The sequence below is a fragment of the Microcaecilia unicolor genome, chromosome 1 (genome assembly GCF_901765095.1).
Source record: "Microcaecilia unicolor chromosome 1, aMicUni1.1, whole genome shotgun sequence".
NCBI classification, from domain to species: domain Eukaryota; kingdom Metazoa; phylum Chordata; class Amphibia; order Gymnophiona; family Siphonopidae; genus Microcaecilia; species Microcaecilia unicolor.
The window spans coordinates 654,107,433-654,127,079 of NC_044031.1; the positions used below are offsets into that span (position 1 = coordinate 654,107,433).

Genomic DNA, 19,647 nt, shown 5'->3' on the forward strand with positions numbered 1-19,647 from the left:
TGATTTTCTGGCACCGGAACGACCGCACCCCGGCGGATCAGGTTGTCCAAGGTCTGCTGCACTGCCACAGCTTTGACCGGAGACTTGCAGGGAGAGAGTACAAACCCGTCTCCTAAGGGTCGGCAGAACTCTAGCTTGTAGCCGTCTCTGATGACTTCCAGCACCCAAGCGTCTGAAGTTATTGTGGTCCACTCGCCCAGAAACGAGGACAGCCGTCCTCCAATCAGCACTGGGGCGTGGACCAAGGCCCCGTCATTGGGTACGAGACCCTGGGGGAGGACCGGAGGGAGCACCTCCGGGACGGCGGTCTCTGCGAAAGGAATGCTACTTGGGGGAGAAATTCCTCTTGAAGGAAGAGGGGGCAGAGGAACCCGACTTGCCCGACCGACGGGCTTCCTGCAACTGTCCTCTGGAGGTACCGGGACGAGTACTAGCCCGAGCCCTGACCTCTGGTAATTTCTTGCCCTTAGACGTGCCGAGATCGGTCACGATTTTGTCCAGCTCGACCCCAAAGAGCAGCTTGCCTTTAAAAGGCAATCTAGCCAGGCGGGATTTAGAGGCGTGGTCAGCAGACCAATGTTTCAGCCAAAGCCACCGCCGCGCAGAGACTGTCTGAGCCATGCCTTTAGCTGAGGCTCTCAAGACATCATACAGTAAGTCTGCCAAATAGGCTAAGCCCGATTCCAGGGCCGGCCAATCAGCCCTCAAGGAATGATCCGAGGGGGAAGCCCGCTGCACCATAGTCAGGCACGCCCTGGCCACATAGGAGCCGCAAACTGAGGCCTGCAAACTTAAAGCAGCTGCCTCAAAGGACGACCTTAAGGCCGCCTCCAATCTTCTGTCTTGGGCGTCCTTTAGGGCCGTGCCACCTTCCACCGGCAACGCCGTTTTCTTAGTCACCGCAGTGATTAAAGAATCCACGGTAGGCCACAGATAGGCCTCACGTTCACTCACAGCCAAAGGATAGAGGCGGGACATAGCCCTAGCCACTCCAAGGCTCGTTTCCGGGACATCCCATTGAGCCGAAATTAAGGTGTGCATGGCATCATGCACGTGGAAGGTTCTAGGCGGGCGCTTCGTCCCCAGCATAATGGCAGAGCCAACAGGGGCTGAGGGAGAGACGTCCTCCGGAGAGGAAATCTTCAAAGTGTCCATGGCCTGTAACAACAGGTTGGGCAAATCCTCTGGGCTAAAAAGCCGCGCTGCAGAGGGGTCATCCGCTGCATCCGAGCGGGGATCCGTCTCCTCCAAGGAATCCGCAAAGGACCGTTGGGAGACCTCAGACACGCTGCCCTCATCTACATCGGAGGAGACAAAGTCCTCCAAGGCCTGGAAATCAACCCGAGGGCGTTTACCTCTGGGAACCTCAACCTCTTTACCAGAAGAGGGAGCAGGGGCAGCGTTTTGCCTGAGGAAAGCCTGATGCAGCAGCAAAACAAACTCGGGGGAGAAACCCCCCAGACTGTGCACTTCCGCAGCCTGGGCAACAGCCCTAGACGCACTCTCAACCGGCGCTCGCAAGAGCGGGGGAGAGACATGCTGCGCATCCAAAATGGCGTCCGGCGCGACACTCCACGAAGGAGCCGCGCGGGAAGAACGGCGCTTAACTTTAGCCGCTTTTGTGCCGTCGCCCAAATTAAGGGCGTTCATGGCATTAATGTCTCCAACCTCAAGGGCGGCCCACGAAGAAGCCGTCCGAGCCGCGTGGCCGGCCAAGATGGCGGAGGCGAGGAGCGGGGGATGGGCGTTTATGGCGGGAAAAACCGCCACGCCGGAGGAAGGACCGGGACATTCATCGGTCACGAAACTGTCACCCAACAAGGGCGAATCAGGCTTTAATACCCCCGCATCCCCTCTAGAAGCGCTCCAGCGATCCGGGGAGCGACCCTTTGTGCCCTCGCCCTCCGACGCCATATGCCACGAGGAGAAGAATCAGGGAACCCCCTGCCCACTATAAAAAGGTAAAATTACCTGCTTGCCGCTCCGAGCTGTAACGAACTGGTGTCCCAGTGAGTAGCTGCAATGAACGTTTAAATAAACGTCGAAATAAACGCCTTTAAAGACGTTTAAAAATTTTTTTTTTTTTTTTTTTTTAACGGAGCCAGCGGGAGGGGGGAGAAAAGGAGGGACCTGGCACCACCAGGTTTGCACTTGCTCAAAAGAGCCCTCAACCCCAGGCCTCAACAAAACCTAAGGATTAGGCTTGGAGGCCTAGCCAGAGCTGCTGCTGTGTGTGACCACCACCTGCTGAGATAGAGAACATACTGAGGAGTTTCCGGCAGCACATGACCACATATAGGGAGGCAAAAGTTTGCTCTCTATCTCCACCTGCTGGTAGATGGACACAACCCACCAGTCTATGGATTGATCAGCTTGATGATATGGAAGCTAGTATTCTGCAAAGAGCGTTCTGAACAGAACACTAAGTCAGCGTGAACCTTCCTGGCGCCTAACTTTGGGTGCCGTTTATAGAATTCTCCCCTTTATGTATTTCTTTGGCAGCAGCTGTACAAATTGTCATGCGAATAAAGTTTTGTTAAAGCACAGAAGGTCAACACAACATCATGGAGCTGATGAGGGTAAGTTAGCTGTAGGGTATTCTAGTAGTGGTACTTTCTCTATCACGGACTTAGGGGATTGCAGCCCAGCTCAGCAACAATATTCAAAGCAAGTGATATGCTCACAGCTGGTGAACGTGTGGTGTACAGCAAGAATAAGCTGGACATAGGGAATAAACAATTACAGCAGCAAAAATTTCAATAACAATACACATTATAGCATAGTATGCTACATATAATGTCAACACAATACACAATGCAATATCTTAACAGACAGCACAGGGTATAAGCAGAAGTTGAATATATAGACAGATAAGTACTCTGAGGGTCCCAAAAAACAACAAGGCAAACGATCTGCAAAATCTAATATGGGAAAGAAAGCCAGCAGATCAATGTCAAAACAAAAAGATTTTATTGAAGATACCGTGTATGAACAAATCGCCCGACACAGGCCGTGTTTCGCCCACCTAGGGCTGCGTCAGGGGCTACAATGAACAAATATATAATAATTATCATAGATCATAATAAATAAAATATAACACACATACGAATATAATATATCAAATATATAAATTGGCAAAAAACAATTAATAAAATATGGAATATTACTAGGTATACATAGAGAGTATACTAGAATAATTATTTGAATAAACGTATCGATAAGCACTGTCCAATATAAATAATATATATACACATGTACATAAAAGAGCATATATAAGAAATATATATATATATAAGAAGTATATATAATGCAACAATTGTATGACAGTGCATAAAAACATATATATAAAAGCATAATGAAATCTGACATCACGTAACAGCAAAGCAAGGGCACTGGTATAGGTTACGAACTTCAATACAAATATGTATAAAAAAAAATTATAAATGAGATAATAAAAGGCACATACCTAATTTGAAACATTCATAAAGGGGCAAATATGGTGCATAAAAGTCAAGAAAAAAACAGCTAAAACGGGAATCCCTATAATCATAAATCAAAAAGAATTAATAAAAAGAAAAATAAAATTAGAGCGGATCAAGACTAATAATATTTGTTCATTGTAGCCCCTGACGCAGCCCTAGCTGGGCGAAACACGGCCTGTGTCGGGCGATTTGTTCATACACGGTATCTTCAATAAAATCTTTTTGTTGTGACATTGATCTGCTGGCTTTCTTTCCCCTTCAAGTACTCTGGCCAATTTCCTTTAAGGACCTTGAAGGTCAAACAGTTTTAATTGTAGTCCTGTGTTGCACTGATAACCAGTGAAGATCACATTGCTTGCAACCTTCTATCAATCTTACTGCAGCATTCTGAATCAACTGGAACTGGTGCAGACCCTTTGCAGTCAGACCAATATAGAGTGCATTACAGTAATCCAGTCTTTATTTTATCATGGCATGAACCACTGTTTTTTTTTTTTGTTTTGTTACATTTGTACCCCGCGCTTTCCCACTCATGGCAGGCTCAATGCGGCTTACATGGGGCAATGGAGGGTTAAGTGACTTGCCCAGAGTCACAAGGAGCTGCCTGTGCCTGAAGTGGGAATTGAACTCAGTTCCTCAGTTCCCCAGGACCAAAGTCCACCACCCTAACCACTAGGCCACTCCTCCACTCTTATCTGTGACAAGACTTGCCTTCTCAATGTATGAAGAGTGGCAGCAGAGTTGTCACAAATGATAGCGACAGCTCCTGAAGTTTGCTCGGATTTAGGGAATCAGTGTCAAGTGTTGAGTCTAGCTGTACCCCAAGGTTTCTGACCTCCGATTTAAAGGGGAGTTTGCAGCTCCCAAAAGGGATTTAAATGTCAAATATGTGACCGCTTGTCTTAGGGATAGAGATGACACAGGGACGGGGACCAGCGGTAACCACGGGGATGGGAACAGAGACTGCAGGGACGTGGACAAACTTTGTCCCTGTGTCATTCTCTAGTTATGGACACACAGGAGCTCAGTGTGCATTCAGGCAAAGTTTGCTGTTTTTATCCCATTCTTCTGTTAAACAAGTAGTCTGCTTATTCAGGGCTGTAAGTAAGTCTGGTTTAACCGGAAGAGTAGCTGTATGTCATCCACATAGAACTAAGTATCCATCAACCAAATAAGCTTGGTTAATGGCTTAAAATAGATATTAAACAAAATAAGTGATAATATCGATCTTTCTTGTACCCCACAGGTCAGCACATGCAGTGGTGATAAGGTTGCAATATGTAGTTCACAACAGCTGAGGCCAAAAGCTAAGGGTTCTTTTGCATTCCTTACTTGCAATGAGCAAACATTTCCACTCAGACACCCTGGGGATGTAAAAATACTTATTAGGAGGCTGTGACATCATCAGGTGCAGTCACTTTTATTCATTAGCAGGCACTTAAGATTAAAAATCAGCAATCACAGAATTCAGATGGATACAGCAGGCCACAGTCAGCACAATTAACAGAAGATGCAGAAAACAAGCATGAAGAAGACTCTTCAGTTCTCCAACTTGCTCTTGAGAAATTTTGGAGCAAGACAGGCCACAGACACCATTTCTAAATTCCAAGGCTATGAACATGCTCTTAGCGCTGATGTGAAAAAAGTTCTAACAGTTCCTGCAGTTTTTTTTTTATGCAAATATGGAAAAAAATGTTTACTGGCCATACCTTTTTATGTTTGCTAGTGGAGGGTGGCCTAGTGGTTAGTGTAGTGGACTTTGGTCCTGGGGAACGGGGTTCGATTCCCACTGCAGGCACAGGTGACTCTGGGCAAGTCACTTAACCCTCCATTGCCCCAGGTACAAATAAGTACCTGTATATAATATGTAAGCAGCAATGAACTTGCTATGAGTGGAAAAGCGCGGGGTACAAATGTTAAAAAAAAAACTGACAAGAAGGGGGCCCAGTATTTGTTACAAGCCGGGAAACTAGGCAAGAGAGAATTCTCCCGGTAACAAAAATATGCAGTACCTAGAGGAGAAAAATCTCTCTTGCAAATTTGTTAGTTAGAGGAGCCAAAAAAGTACTAACACTGAGGCAAATCCCGTCTCAGTTTCTGTAAAGATCATTCTATTATTATGACCATAGCCAGGTCTGAATCCAGACTGACACAAATCTAGCCAGTTTCTCTCTTCTAGCCAATCACTGAAATAAATGCAGACTGTTCAATAAATTTTCTTAGAAATGGGATGTTAGATACTGACTGGTAACTTTCAAGCTTGTCCATGTCAAAGTTAATCTTTAGCAGCTGCCTGCCCTTTTTAATGCTGTTGGTAGTCTCCCATTAAAAAGAAAGTTCACAACGTTTGTGCCCTTTCTATGAGACCTCTGCTTGCCTGCTGCACTATCTTTGATAGGCAGGGGTTGAGAAAACACATGGTTGGTCAGTGGCCTCTCAGGATTTTGTTGTTCCTTCTCTGTACTGGGTTAAAGAATCCCATAAGTCTGTGTAAGGCGAGAGAAGTTTGTGTGCAAAAAGGCTGTCCTAGTTTTATGCAGCGAAGTTAACCAGGCACCAGTCTGAACACTGAATCATCAGCGCTGCCTGGTTAACTTCCAGGTAGTGGCAGATGTATTCCTGCTGCTCCTCCTTCTGATCTGTCCTCCCATCCCCCATCCAAAGAAGATCCAATTTGTTCCAAGCCCCTCCTATCCCAATTGGCTGCCATGACATCCAGCGGCAGCCTCATGGCACTTGAAGTACCATAAGGCTGCCACTAGAGGTCACAGCAGCCATCCTGAATAGCCAGCCATGCTGGCCAGGAGAAAGTGGGCATCACTCCTGCTCGTTTACCCCTAGACCGCCAGGGACCTGCAAAAGGTAGGCTTGGGGTGGGGACTCAAGACAGATTAGATGTGCTACAAGGGGGAAGATAGGGATAGGGAGAGATTTTGAAGGTCCGGGGGATCTTGGGGAGGGGGGAGACCTGAGCTGATAATTTTATGCAGATCTTGGCCAATATTCAGCAGGGACCTGCATAAGACACTTATCTGTGTCGTGAATGAATATCAGCAAGGACCCACATAAGATCCAGCAGCTAGTACCTAAGATATTCAATGTCGGTGCCTGGAAATGGCCTAGCATTGAATATCTAGGGCTAATTCTGCCCGTGGCAATCAGCGTTTAAAAAAAAAAAAAAAGGCCAACTGCTGTGGGCTGAATATCAACCAGTTAGATTAATTTAGACATGCTATTCTACGAGCCTAAACATGCAAAGGGTGATTCTATAAAAGCCTAACCTGGTAAATTCACATCTAACACTTAGGCGCAGGCACTTAAGCCAGCGAAAGAGCTTGTGTAAGCAGTTAGCTTAGAAGGGTTTAAAAAAAGTTCTAGATAATTTCCTAAAAGAAAAATCCATACGCCATTATTAAGATGGACTTGGGAAAATCCACTGCTTATTTCTAGAATAAGCAGCATAAAGCCCGTTTTCCAGTTCTGGGATCTTGCCCAGTACTTGTGACCTGGATTGGCCACTGCTGGAATCAGGATACTGGGCTTGATGGACCTTCGGTCTGTCCCAATATGGCAACGCTTACGTTCTTAAGTGTGAGTGCCTAAATGTGGCACTAAGTTATACATGTATGTGGGAGCCATGCTTATGTCCACCCATGCATCACAAACTTCCATATGGAGCTATCCTCCTTACAACACCTCATACAAAAAAATTCAAATTGTGATTATTACCTCAGGAGCAGAACACACTCCTTCCACTGACAGTCAGATGGGTTTTTGTTCCTAATCTAAATCTAATTTCTGTTTCTCTCCTCCCCTCTTCTTCCCTGCCTTTCTCTTGCGCTCTGTGGAATGCCCGCTCTGTCTGTAACAAACTTTCCACAGAAGGCAAAAGTAGAGACTAATAGACGATTCACCACTGGAGACGTGAGTCCAACAGTCTTTATTATATCAAAGATAACGACCCGACACAGGCCGTGTTTCGACGCTAAAAAAGCGTCTGCATCAGGGGTCAATAAATACATCAAGTAGTGAATGCAAAATGAGGAGCCCTACTTGTATGTGTGTTGTCAACTTGTATGTGTGTCTTATAACTTTTGCTCTGATAGTTTGTGTCCAGCATTTTCTGTTTAGTGCTATGTGATTAGTGAGTTGACAACACACATACAAGTAGTGGTGAATCGTCTATTAGTCTCTACTTTTCCCTTCTGTGATTCGTCATCGTAGAGAACTTTTCCTGTTCTATATTTTGGATTTTGTAACAAACTTTCCTACATCCATGACCTCTTTATCTCTTGTACTCTCCATCTGCTTGCCCTAATTGAAACTTGGCTTTACCCTGAAGACTCTGCTTCAGTCGCGGCCCTATGCCATGGAGGTTATCTTTTCTCCCATACTCCTCGCCCAGTTAGCCGTGGAGGTAGTGTCGGGCTAATACTTTCACCCTCTTGTAGATTTCAACCTATTCTTCTACCTCAGTCTCACTGTTTTTCTTCCTTCGAAGTCCACTCCATCCGTCTATTTGCTCCTCTGCCTCTCCGAGTAGCAGTCATTTATCGACCCACTGATAAGTCCCTTTCATCCTTTCTCACTGACTTTGATGCCTGGCTTTCCTTCTTTCTTGAACCTTCATCTCCTTCCCTCATTCTTGGGGATTTTAACATTCATGCTAATGATCCCTCTGACTTTTATGCTTCTCAATTTCTTGCTTTAACATCCTCTTTCAGTATTCAACTGTGCTCCACTGCCCCCACTCACCAGAATGGCCACTCTCTTGATCTTATCCTCTTCTCAAATGGCTCACTCGCCAGTTTCTGTGCCTCAACTCTTCCCCTCTCTGACCATCATCTGATAACTTTCACACTTAAATACCCTCCTCTCCAGTCCCGTCCAATCTTAACCAATACATTTAGGAATCTTCAGGCTATTGACCCTTCTACTCTGTCCTCCAGTGTTTCAAATCTCTTCCCTACCACTATGTTATCCAAGTCTGTCAATGAGGTTGTCTCTTCCTATAATACTATTCTCTCCTCTGCTCTGGATACTCTCGCTCCTCCCACTCCCCGTTTGGTAAAACGTACCAAACCCCAGCCTAGGCTGACCTCTAGAATCCGCTACCTACGTTCCTGTACCCGCTGTGTTGAACGCCTTTGGCTGAAATCCCCTGCCCATGCTGACTTCATACATTTCAAATTCTTGCTGACCTCCTTCCAGTCTGCTCTTTTACTTGCCAAACAGAACTATTACATCCAGTTGACAAATTCTCTTGGCTCAAACCCTCGACGTCTCTTTGCCACACTGAACTCTCTTCTCAAAGTGCCTTCACCTCCAACTCCCCCTAGACTCTGGCTGAGTACTTTCATGATAAGGTTCACAAGATTAAACTTGAATTCTCAACCAGGTCACCTCCAACTCTCCTTCCCTTAGTCCATTCTCGCAACCCTCCAATCCCTGCCTCCTTTTCTTCCTTTTCTGAAATCACTGAAGAGGAAACTAAACATCTTATTTCCTCCTTGAAACTAACTACATGTTCCTCTGATCCTAATCCCACCCATCTACTTAACACTATCTCTCCTACTGTCATCCCTTTTATCGGCCTTACCCTCGATCTTTCACTATCCATTGCAACTGTTCCTGATGCCTTCAAAACGTAGTCAGACGACTCCTTAAAAAATCTTCATTGAACCCTACCTATCCTTCCAACTATCGCCCCATCTCCCTCCTCCCTTTCCTATCCAAGATACTTCAACGTGCTGTTCACCGCCTTTGCCTTCACTTTCTTTCATCTCAAGCTATTCTTGATCCACTTCAATCTGACTTTCTCCCCCTTCATTCAACTGAAACAGCGCTTGCTAAAGTCTCCAATGATCTGTTCCTGGCCAGATCCAAAGGCCTCTATTCTATCCTCTTCCTTCTCGATCTATCTGCTGCTTTTGACACTGTTGATCACAGCCTACTCCTTGATATGCTGTCCTCACTTCGATTTCAAGGCTCTGTTCTTTCCTGGTTTTCTTCTTATCTCTCCCAGCGTACCTTTAGTGTATACTCTAGTGGATCCTCCTCTACTTCTATCCCACTGTCAGTTGGTATCCTCAGGGATCTGTCCTGGGACCCGTTCTTTTCTCCATCTATACTTCTTCCATTGGTACTCTGATCTCATCCCATGGTTTTCAGTATCATCTTTACGCTGATGACTCCCAGATCTACGTCTCCACACCAGAAATCTCAGCCGAAATCCAGGCCAAAGTATCAGCCTGCCTGTCTGACATTGCTGCCTGGATGTCGCAGCACCATCTGAAACTAAACATGACCAAGACTGAGCTTCTTATCTTTTTCCCTAAACCAACCTCTCCTCCTCCCCTATTCTCTAGTTCTGTGGATAACACTCTCATCCTTCCTGTCTCATCAGCTCGTAACCTTGGGGTCATCTTCGACTCCTCCCTCTCCTTCTCTGCACATATTCAGCAGACTGCTAAAACCTGTTGTTTCTTCCTCTATATCACCAATATTTGCCCTTTCCTTTCTGAGCACACTACCAGAACCCTCATCCACACTCTTATCACCTCTCGCTTAGAATATTGCAACTTGCTTCTCACATGTCTCCCACTTAGCCATCTCTCTCCTCTTCAATCTGTTCAAAATTCTGCTGCACAACTAATATCCCACCAGTGTCGTTATGCTCATATTAGCCCTCTCCTCAAGTCACTTCACTGGCTTCCTATCCGTTTCCGCATACAGTTCAAACTCCTCTTACTGACCTATAAGTGCATTCACTCTGCAGCTCCTCAGTACCTCTCCACTCTCATCTCTCCCTACATTCCTCCCTGGGAACTCTGTTCACTGGGTAAATCTCTCTTATCTGCACCCTTCTCCTCCACTGCTAACTCCAGACTCCGTTCCTTTTATCTTGCTGCACCATATGCCTGGAATAGACTTCCTGAGCTGGTACGTCAAGCTGCATCTCTGGCCATCTTCAAATCTAAGCTAAAAGCCCACCTTTTTGATGCTGCTTTTAACTCCTAACTCTTATTCACTTGTTCAGAACCCTTATTTTATCATCCTCACTTTAATATTCCCTTATCTCTTGTTTGTCCTGTTTGTCTGTCCTAATTAGATTGTAAGCTCTGTCGAGCAGGGACTGTCTCTTCATGTTCAAGTGTACAGCGCTGCGTACGTCTAGTAGCGCTATAGAAATGATAAGTAGTAGTAGTAGTAGTTACTCTACAGGATGTGGAGACCACTAGGGGTTTCTTTTACTAAGGTGTACTAACGATTTGCGTGCATTAAATGCTAAGAAGTCCATTTTATTCCTATGGCCTTCTTAGCATAATCATTAGTGCACTAGTAAAAGGAATCCTAGGTCTTAAGCACTTTTATTTTGGGTGCCAAGGGCCTGCTTTCAAATAGGGCCAGACACTTTTCAAAATAACACAAATCCCTGCAAAATGACATTCAAAACCTTTACAGCAAACTTAGCAAACCAAAGAGTACCAATCCATGTATGAAAAAACATGCTAGAAATATTACACTTGGCCCTAGAACATCAATATACTCGCTACTGGGAAACTAGAACACGCTGTACTGTTACAGGTTCCTACACAGATACTACATGCTAGCAGAATGGATATCGGACATGGAAAGAGAAGAAATGGCAGGAGAACAGAAGATCCTGCAAAGAGTTAAGAGACAACAGAGAAAAGCAGAAGAGACACATTGGGACCAAACAAATTCATATTTTTCTACCTTTGTTGTCTGAGCATCTCTGATATCTTGCATTTCAGTTTTTTTTGCTTTTTTTGCTTTTTTTTTTTTTTTTGGGGGGGGGTTCTGTCTCAAAGGTCTTTTTTTTTTAATTAAAAAATTCAAGAAGTCCAAAAATATAAACATAGAAAAACTGGTGCTCAAAGAACAACTGCTAAAAGTAACAGGGTAGAGAATGACACAGGGACCTGCAGTAACCATGGGGATGGAGACGGGGACAGAGCCCACGGGAACGGGGATAAACTTTGTCCCTGTGTCATTTACTACTTTGAAACCTGTTAATGAACTGGACTGTTATGTTTGAGTGATGCAAACAATATTTTGATTTTTTTGGAAAAACAAGCAAACATGCTGGCCACAACTAGCAAAATTTGCACAGAAGATCCTGTACATCCTGCTACCAGCACATCTTCCAAGAATACATCTTCTATTGCAGGAAGAACTGAGGAAGACAGGAGAGCTAGACTGAATCCTGAGACTGTTGATGAATTCTTATTCATCCACAGATTAAAAAATCATAACAGTGCTACACTGGGCATATTTCTCCCCTCTACGGCATACAGAATGGGTTGTATTTTGTACCTCTGGACATTTTAACAGGGTGGATTAGGATTCCTTGAGGTAGTAGACATCAGCTATTGTTGGAGTTGGAAGGGTACAGGGTGGTGGTGAGGAGGGATATTATAGCTGCTCACCATTATTGTTTTCTATTTATAATTTATACACAACTAGTGAAAAAGCCCGTTTCTGACAGAAATGAATCGGGCGCTAGCAAGGTTTTCCTTGGAGTATGTATGTTTGAGAGAGTTGTGTGAGACTGACTGTGTGAGAGAGAGTGAATGTGCGAGTGTGTGTGTGTGACAGAGAGTGAGACTGGGTGCGAGTGTGTCCGTGAGAGGGAGTGTGTGTCCATGAGAATCAGAGTGTGTGCCAGGGGCCCCTCCCTCCTCACTCCCAGTTCCAGGGTCCCCCCTCCATCCCTCCCTCCAAGTTCCAGGGTCATCCCCCCCTCTGAGTTCCAGAGTCATTCCCCCCTCCCTCCGAGTTCCATGGTCCCTTCCAGTTTCAGGGTCCCCCCACCCTCCCTCATAGTTTGAGGGTCCCCACCCTCCCAGTTCCAGAGTCACCCTCCCTCCCTCCCAGTTCCATAGTCCCCCTCCCAGTTCCAGGGTCCCCCTACCAGTTCAAGGTTCCTGTCCCCTCCCTTCGAGGTGGTTGGGGGGGGGGGTTACTATTTGCTGTCAACCTAAGGAGAGACTGCTTCTGGCATCCAGCAGCTAAGTCCTGTTGTGACCCACAGGCAGCTGGAGCTCCCACATACTGTGACACACATTGTCAGGCAATGGCGGGGCTGACGCAGCCACAGGCACTTACCTGGATAAAGTTTGTATTGTTGACAAATGATCTGACAATACAGAGTTTAAAATTGCTGTTTCTACCAGGCAGAATATTTTTTAAAGCTGTTTTAGTGATATTTAATTTAGATTTCATAATTTTCTTATGTACAGATGGGTAGCTTTCAAATAAATTTAAAAGGTGTGCAGTTAGAAAACAAAAACCCTTTGTCCTTTACCCTTTAAGGCGCAGTTTATCCAGTAGAAACAGCTTTAGACGTGTTTCAGATGGAAGTAGGAAAAAAAAATGACAATGTGGATCAGCAGCTCCTAGTTGTGCTTGGTTTTGAGTGTATGGGAATGACGGCTGTGTTGGGGAGTGGAAACAGAGATTAACCAATGGGCTTCCTTGCTTACAGTGTAGTAATTGGGTCACTTTCATTCGTGTGTAGTAATCGTCCTGCTGCATGGCCAGAGTCGGAGAGGAGAGGGGGTGCGGCGGAACGGTGAGCGAGCGGCTGCGGGAGGGTGGGTGAGGGGGACTGTGGGCGGGGGACGGGGTGCAGCGGCGATTTTGTTTGGTTTTGAGTGTTTGGGAATGACGGCAGCGTTGTGGAGTGGAAACAGAGATTAACCAATGGGCTTCCTTGATTCATTGAGTGTCAGTGCTCCGCCCGCAACATCATCACGTTTGACGCGAGGGCAGGGCAGACACTCATGGGCAAAAGCGGTCTACACAACTACAACTTCCGGCTTCATTAGAGCGTTGGAGGTGCGTTTTATATAGAGAGATACCTGCACAGCATATTGTTCCTTTTTATACTTTAATAAAAAGATTTAACTTACAATCATTATTGTTTGAGGCTTCTGAAGATGAGGACAAAGGCCATGGAGATAGAGCCAAACTTTGTCCCCATGTCATTCTGTACAACAGGAACATAACAAAAACATCCCCAACCGGCTTCCATCTATTAGTGTTCTCCCTCATTCTTCCCTTCTATATTACTCCCGCTTGAGCTATTGCTAATGGTCTGTTGGTTCTTCAGACCACCAGCTTTCATCAACTATATTCTGTCACCCCCCCCCCCCCCCCAAGAACAGCAATCAATGCACTTCAAAGTCTGGATTTCATTGCCACTCTCTCCATCTGAAGTATAATGGGTCTGTTGTTTATCAGTCAGGATTCTCCATGGCCCTCAAGATCCCCAGCCTAGTTCTCCAAGAGAAGAGAGTAGGTGCATTCATACATTTCTAATGGGCTGCAATTTTGCATCTAGCAGCAGACAATCCCATTCTCTAGGCACGGTTTTCCCATTTCTCCCTCTTCCCCATTAGCTAACTTGGATGCACAGCCACTTGTACTTCCCCACTGGGGATACGGGATGAGATATGATATGCTGACTTTCTGTAGTTAAAATCAGATTGGTTTACATATTATATACAAATACTTATTTTGTATCTCAGGCAGTGGAGGGTTAAGTGGCTTGCCTAGATTTTCAAGAAGATGCAGTGGGAATTGAACCTCATTTCCTTGGTTCTCAGGCCACTGCACTAACCATTAGGATACTCATCCACTTTAATTCTCAATATACAACTGCCTTGAGTAAATTCTTTCAAAAAGGTGGTAAATAAATCCTAATAAAGCAATCAATTAGTAACTTGCACCCAAAACTCCTGGATCTTTTGGCAAGCCCGCCATATATGCTAACACAGAAGCCAGCTCCGTTGGTGCTTGAGCACCCCCAATATTGAGCAAACTAATTGACTGTGCCCAGGGAGGGGTAATTTCTGTTGTGTTTAGCAGCCCCAATCATTTTGAAAACTTGGCTCTTATGCATGCCAATATGTTTAAGGTTCTCCCCATTGTCTCCAACATCTGTCCAAGGCTCCCCTTTCCTTCTCTTGGCTTTGGGAGACAGGACCAAGCTCCTCCCTGAGCATGCAGTTCTCCTACATCTTTGGACTACCTAGAAAAAGGCTCTTTAGCCCCTCTCCAAATTCAGTTTTTATATGCCTCTCCAAGCTTGAAAAAGGGGTCTCCCAGACTAGTCCACCCCTCATTATATTTGACTGAAATTAACCTTGAGTAAGGACTGAGAATGTTCTTCCTATTACTACAAGGAAGGCACATTTTGGCCTCCTGTACATGTATCTGTGCAGAACTACCTACATCCTGTACTGCAGCAATGATGTTTAATAACATGATGGTACCCAAGGAGGTTTCATTGACAGGAGATGGCAGCAGCATGCTTGGCCCATTATATGGCCTGAAGCCAGTAGGCGCAGCTTGCCGCCATATTGAGACACCCAAAACAGCAGCAAATGCTTAATAGAAATAACGGACTGCCTATGCATGGACCATCTGTAAAATGTGAAGTCTAAAGCTGTTCCAGTTGGATAGGCAGTGAATTCATTTTAAGATAGGTGTGTGCCCACTGGCCATCAAATCAGCTTTCTTTCTTTGGAAGATTGTTGCAATGAAAGTAAAGATATGCCTTAAAAGGTTGATGTTAAATGACTTTATACCCAACTGGGCATTTAAACGTCTACCCTTTAATGACACCACATGTTCAAAAATCACAGCCAGAAGTATAGACAATTATTCAAACATTATCACACACACATACCTGAACTGGCATCAACTCTCGCCTTCAGTGCTGGAAAGGCTTGTTCAGTAAATTCTGGTTTTTCATCTCCACTTTTCATCCACTTCTCAATAGTCCTTGGATGAGGCAGGCAGGTGTCAAACATTTTGCGGACATAACGATAGGCACGTGGAGAGTAGGAATGCAGAGTCAAGGCAAAAGTTCGCAACTTTGGGGAATAGGAGACAGGACGTGCCTGGCCTGATTTCTTGGCAATCTGTCTTTTAAGCAAATTTCCAATGGCACCACCACAGTTGTCAAGGATTTGCAGACTATCCCTGGACAGCGTATCTCGCTTTTTAAGGTCAGATATGACTGAATTCAAGTGCTCTACTTTTTTCTGTAACCGACGTTTGGTTTGTAGCAGTAATTTAATTTTCTTCCGTGATGATGAAAGTTGACTTTTTGCATGTTCAAGTTTCCGTTTTAGAGCTAGTTTTTCTGGTGTATCTGGAATATTTAACATGCCCGTCTCTGTAGTAGCAAGTTCAAGAAGTGGCAAGTGTATTTTATCAGGACTTGGTATGGATTGTGTAGTAGATGATGGGGACGTATCTGGATTACTTAACAGACCTGTCTTTGTAGTGGCAGGTTCAGGAAGTGGCAAGTGTATTTTATCAGGATTTGGTATGGATGGTGTATTAGATGATTGGGACGTATCTGGATTATTTAACAGATCTGTCTCTGTAGTAGCATGTTCAGGAAGTGGCAAGTGCATTTCATTATCAGGATTTGGTGTGGATGGTGTAATAGATGATTGGGACGTATCTGGCTTATTTAACAGACCTGTCTCTGTAGTTGCAGGCTCAGGAAGTGGCAAGGGTATTTCCTTATCAGGATTTGGTATGGGAGGTGTATTAGATGATCGGGACGTATCTGGATTATTTACCAGATCTGTCTCTGTAGTGGCAGGTTCAGGAAGTGGCAAGTGTATTTCGTTGTCAGGATTTGGTTTGGGTGGCGTACTAGACGATCGGGATATATCTGGATTATTTAACAGACCTGACTCAGCATGTTCAGGAAGTGGCGCGCATATTTTGTTATCAGGATTTGGTACAGGTGGTGTATTAGATGATTGGGACGTATCTGGATTATTTAACAAACCTGTCTCTGTAGAAGTATGTTCAGGAAGTGGCAAGTGCATTTCATTATCAGGATTTGGTGGGGATGGTGTAATAGATGATTGGGACGTATCTGGATTATTTAACAGACCTGTCTCTGTAGTTGCAGGCTCAGGAAGTGGCAAGGGTATTTCCTTATCAGGATTTGGTATGGGAGGTGTATTAGATGATCGGGACGTATCTGGATTATTTACCAGATCTGTCTCTGTAGTGGCAGGTTCAGGAAGTGGCAAGGGTATTTCCTTATCAGGATTTGGTATGGGTGGTGTATTAGATGATCGGGCCTTTGGAGATTTTCGGGTCTTTTTGACACGACAAAGATGAGATGGAAAATCAAATATGCTGGGCACAGCGCCTACTCGCAAACGAACAATTGACATACTGGTTCTGTCCATGTCCTCTTCCCTGAAGTGCTTTGAGCACAAAACCGTAAATTTTGAGGGAACAAAATTTTCACGTCGAATTTCAGCAAGCCAACGTTGTCGAAGAACAGGGTCTGATGGAAACCTAAGCAAAAAAAACATGCAACAATTTCATGGGTTAGCCTAACAACCATCAGAGGCAGACAGGGTAGCATAATTAACGTTATCATTGGGTTAGGATTTGGGCAATTACTGCGTAACTGCCGTTATCAAATCAGATTAGGAAATTATCCTGGGGCTTGCCAAATGCAACGCCTGCTAGGGTACTAGGGTGTCCCTATAACCAGACCCTCGAAATGACACAATGATTATGATTTATAAATAAAAATTACTACTCTCACCGATGAAAGGTTATTCGGTCGTGATACCTCCTCTCTTTACATCCGTACGCTGCACAACACGGCATATTTCTAAATATTCTTCTTAATATAAAATAACAAGGAATACCGACAACGTGAATGCAGCAGCTGACAGCTTCGCTTAGAAGTACTGATATGGCGTCTGCAGTGCTACTAGGAGAAAACCGCCTTCAGCTACTCTATAACGTACTACGTACGTGCCACTGCCGTCTCCTGACTCCCGCCTTAAACCTCCAGTTACAGGCGACGCTCTAGCCCGCACTCAGTTGTGACACAGCCCTGTTTCATTTGGTATTTTCTCTATGGTTGCAGGTCTTTCTGCTCAAGGGGAAATGGCCCACACGTGTTTCCGGAATGTGCACTGAAGTGTTTCTGTGGTGGTGGGCGCTGTGGTGCACAGTTTTGGTAACGTTTGGCATTTTAACGTAGTCTCTTGTTTTGTATGAGATTTTCTCTCTTCTTGGTCTCCTTTGTTTGTTTTTTTTTCCGTAAAGAGCTAAGGAACGCTTAACACACGATCCCGTAGTGTTTAATGCAGCTCTGGGATTTATTACTTCTTGTGAACTCCCAGAGTAAAGTCTGCATTTTATCGCTTCTCTTTTCGTCTACCTGGAGACGGCTTCACTGGGAGAGTGTACTCGGCCTTGAATGGTTCACACCGTGGAGCTGTGTGTTGAGCAGCCTGAACTCTTCCCTAGCAGCCTCTTTGTATCTTGTCCCCTTGCTGCTTGTTATGCTTTTATTTCTACGCTCCTTTTTATTTAGTTACTAGTAAAAAAAAGGCCCATTTCTGTTTTAAAGGAAACGGGCGCTAGCAATGGTTTGTTTGTTTGTTTTTTTTTGTAACCATACAGTTTGTATAAAAGCGTTTTAAGGAGATGCAATACTTGTTTCATTTGTAAATGATGTGTTCCCATGTTGTAAGACCAGGAGCGGTCATTGTGATAGACTGTGTGGGTGAGTGTGTGAGACAGAGGGATTGAAAGAGTGTGGGTGTGTGACAGAGAGAGTGTGTGGAACTGATTTTGTTGACCCCCTCCTTCCTTTGCTCTAATTCCGTCTGTTGTGTGTGTGCCCGACCACAGGGGCGGTCATAGAGACAGTGTGGAACAGAGTTCCATGACCCCCTGATGTCAGAGAGTGTGTGTGCAGGACCACTGGGGCAGTCATTGTGACAGAGGGTTTGTGTGAGTGAGAGTGTGTGTAAGACAGAGAGACAGACTGTGTGAGTCCGAGAGTGAGTGTGTGTGATAGTGAGACAGAGGGATTGAAAGAGTGTGTCTGTGATAGAGACTGTGTGTTTGTGTGTGAGAGAGAGTGATTTCCATGACCCCCTCCTTCCCTTGCTGTCCTTGTGTGTGTAGGAAGCCCCCCCCCCCCCCCCAATCTTGGGTCCTACTTGAAGACAGAGATGATTGTATTTAGCTATGGTGCCTTGCTGCTTACATTTGTTCCGTGTTTGTTTGCTTTGGGCAGCACAGTGTTAACTGTGGAGGGAGGGTGTGCATGGCTTTCGTTTTATTTATTTATTTTCGGGAACGCTAGCTGCTTTGAAAATGAGGAGGGAGTCTGTTCAGCACTTCAGTGACGGTGGCGGTTTTTCTCTTTTCTTGTGTGAAGGGCAGCTGAACATTTTCTTTGCAAGTAGGCTTTTCACTGCTTCAGTGCCGGCACCGGTGTTCCGGGGGGGGGGGGGGGGTTTCAGGCTTCATTCAGTGCTTTTTCCCTTTTCAGGCTTCACTCAGTGCTTTTTCCCTTTTTTTTTTTTTTTTTTTGTTCTCGCCCATGGGAAGGCGAGCTGAGCTGAGCGGTTTCCCTTTTTGTTTGAGTGTGTGGGATGGGCAGCTGAGCAGAATGTGAGGGGGGAGGGTGTTTGTGTTCTGCGAGCCAGTTTTGTGTGTGTGTGTGTGGGGGGGGGGGGGGGTGAGCAGCTAGTTTTTTTTCTCCCTGCACCGGCGACTTCTCTCAGGGGGAGAGGGGGGTGGTGCAGAGGAGCGGCATCTGGCAGGCAGCAGTCTCCAGCGATTCCTATGCAGGAGCAGGACAGAGTAGGGAAACGTACGTTTCTCCAAAGACAAGCAGGCCAATATTCTCACAATTGGGTGACGTCACGTCGGCCCGGAGGACTTTCTAGCAAAGTCCACATCAAAATGAAAAAATGTCCCTCGTCGCGCGGGCGGATGCGCGCGTCCATTTTCCCGCCCGCCGCACGAACACATTCCTCAGTTTTTTCTTCTCCGCGTCTGAGGTGACACGGAGATTGATTTATGTCTTCGTGTTGCTGTGCCCGGAGGTGAAGATCTTCGAAAAAAGTATCCTTCTTAGTGTTATTAGTATTGTTTTTTCGTTTATTAAGTTTCCTTTCTTTTAGCCTGCGATTTTATTTAAATCGCTCGTTCGGGATTTATTTTTTTTTCCCTTTTTTTCTTGTGTCCTTTTCTTTTAAAGACACAATCGCGTCTTTGATTTGGCAGGGACAGTTTTTCCCGATATGTCATCGAAGACGCCCAGCGGCTTCAAGCCTTG

General features: G+C 45.3%; 2 protein-coding genes across 6 annotated transcripts in view; one reads left to right on the forward strand and one right to left on the reverse strand.

Moving 5' to 3' along the window:
• Positions 1 to 17,256, reverse strand: part of SMTNL1 (smoothelin like 1) — a 341,784-nt gene extending 324,528 nt beyond the window's left edge. For 2 of the 3 annotated variants that reach the window (XR_003939938.1, XM_030186254.1), the window contains exons 1-2: positions 17,104 to 17,256; positions 15,202 to 16,847 (exon numbers count right to left, since the gene is read on the reverse strand). Coding sequence is in view for 2 of the 3 variants with exons in the window: in XM_030186254.1 (XP_030042114.1) it covers positions 15,202 to 16,847; positions 17,104 to 17,168 (1,711 nt within the window). In the remaining variant the exon portion in view is untranslated. The remainder of the gene's footprint in view (positions 1 to 15,201; positions 16,848 to 17,103) is intronic. The other variant, XM_030186265.1, reaches the window with a different exon arrangement.
• Positions 17,257 to 17,439: 183 nt separating this feature from the next.
• Positions 17,440 to 19,647, forward strand: part of LOC115460577 (mitochondrial import inner membrane translocase subunit Tim10-like) — a 35,960-nt gene continuing 33,752 nt past the window's right edge. For 2 of the 3 annotated variants that reach the window (XR_003940515.1, XR_003940517.1), the window contains exon 1: positions 17,440 to 17,526. The gene's annotated coding sequence lies outside the window, so the exon portion shown is untranslated. Of the gene's footprint in view, positions 17,527 to 18,687; positions 18,766 to 19,647 lie in introns of those variants that run through there. The other variant, XR_003940516.1, reaches the window with a different exon arrangement.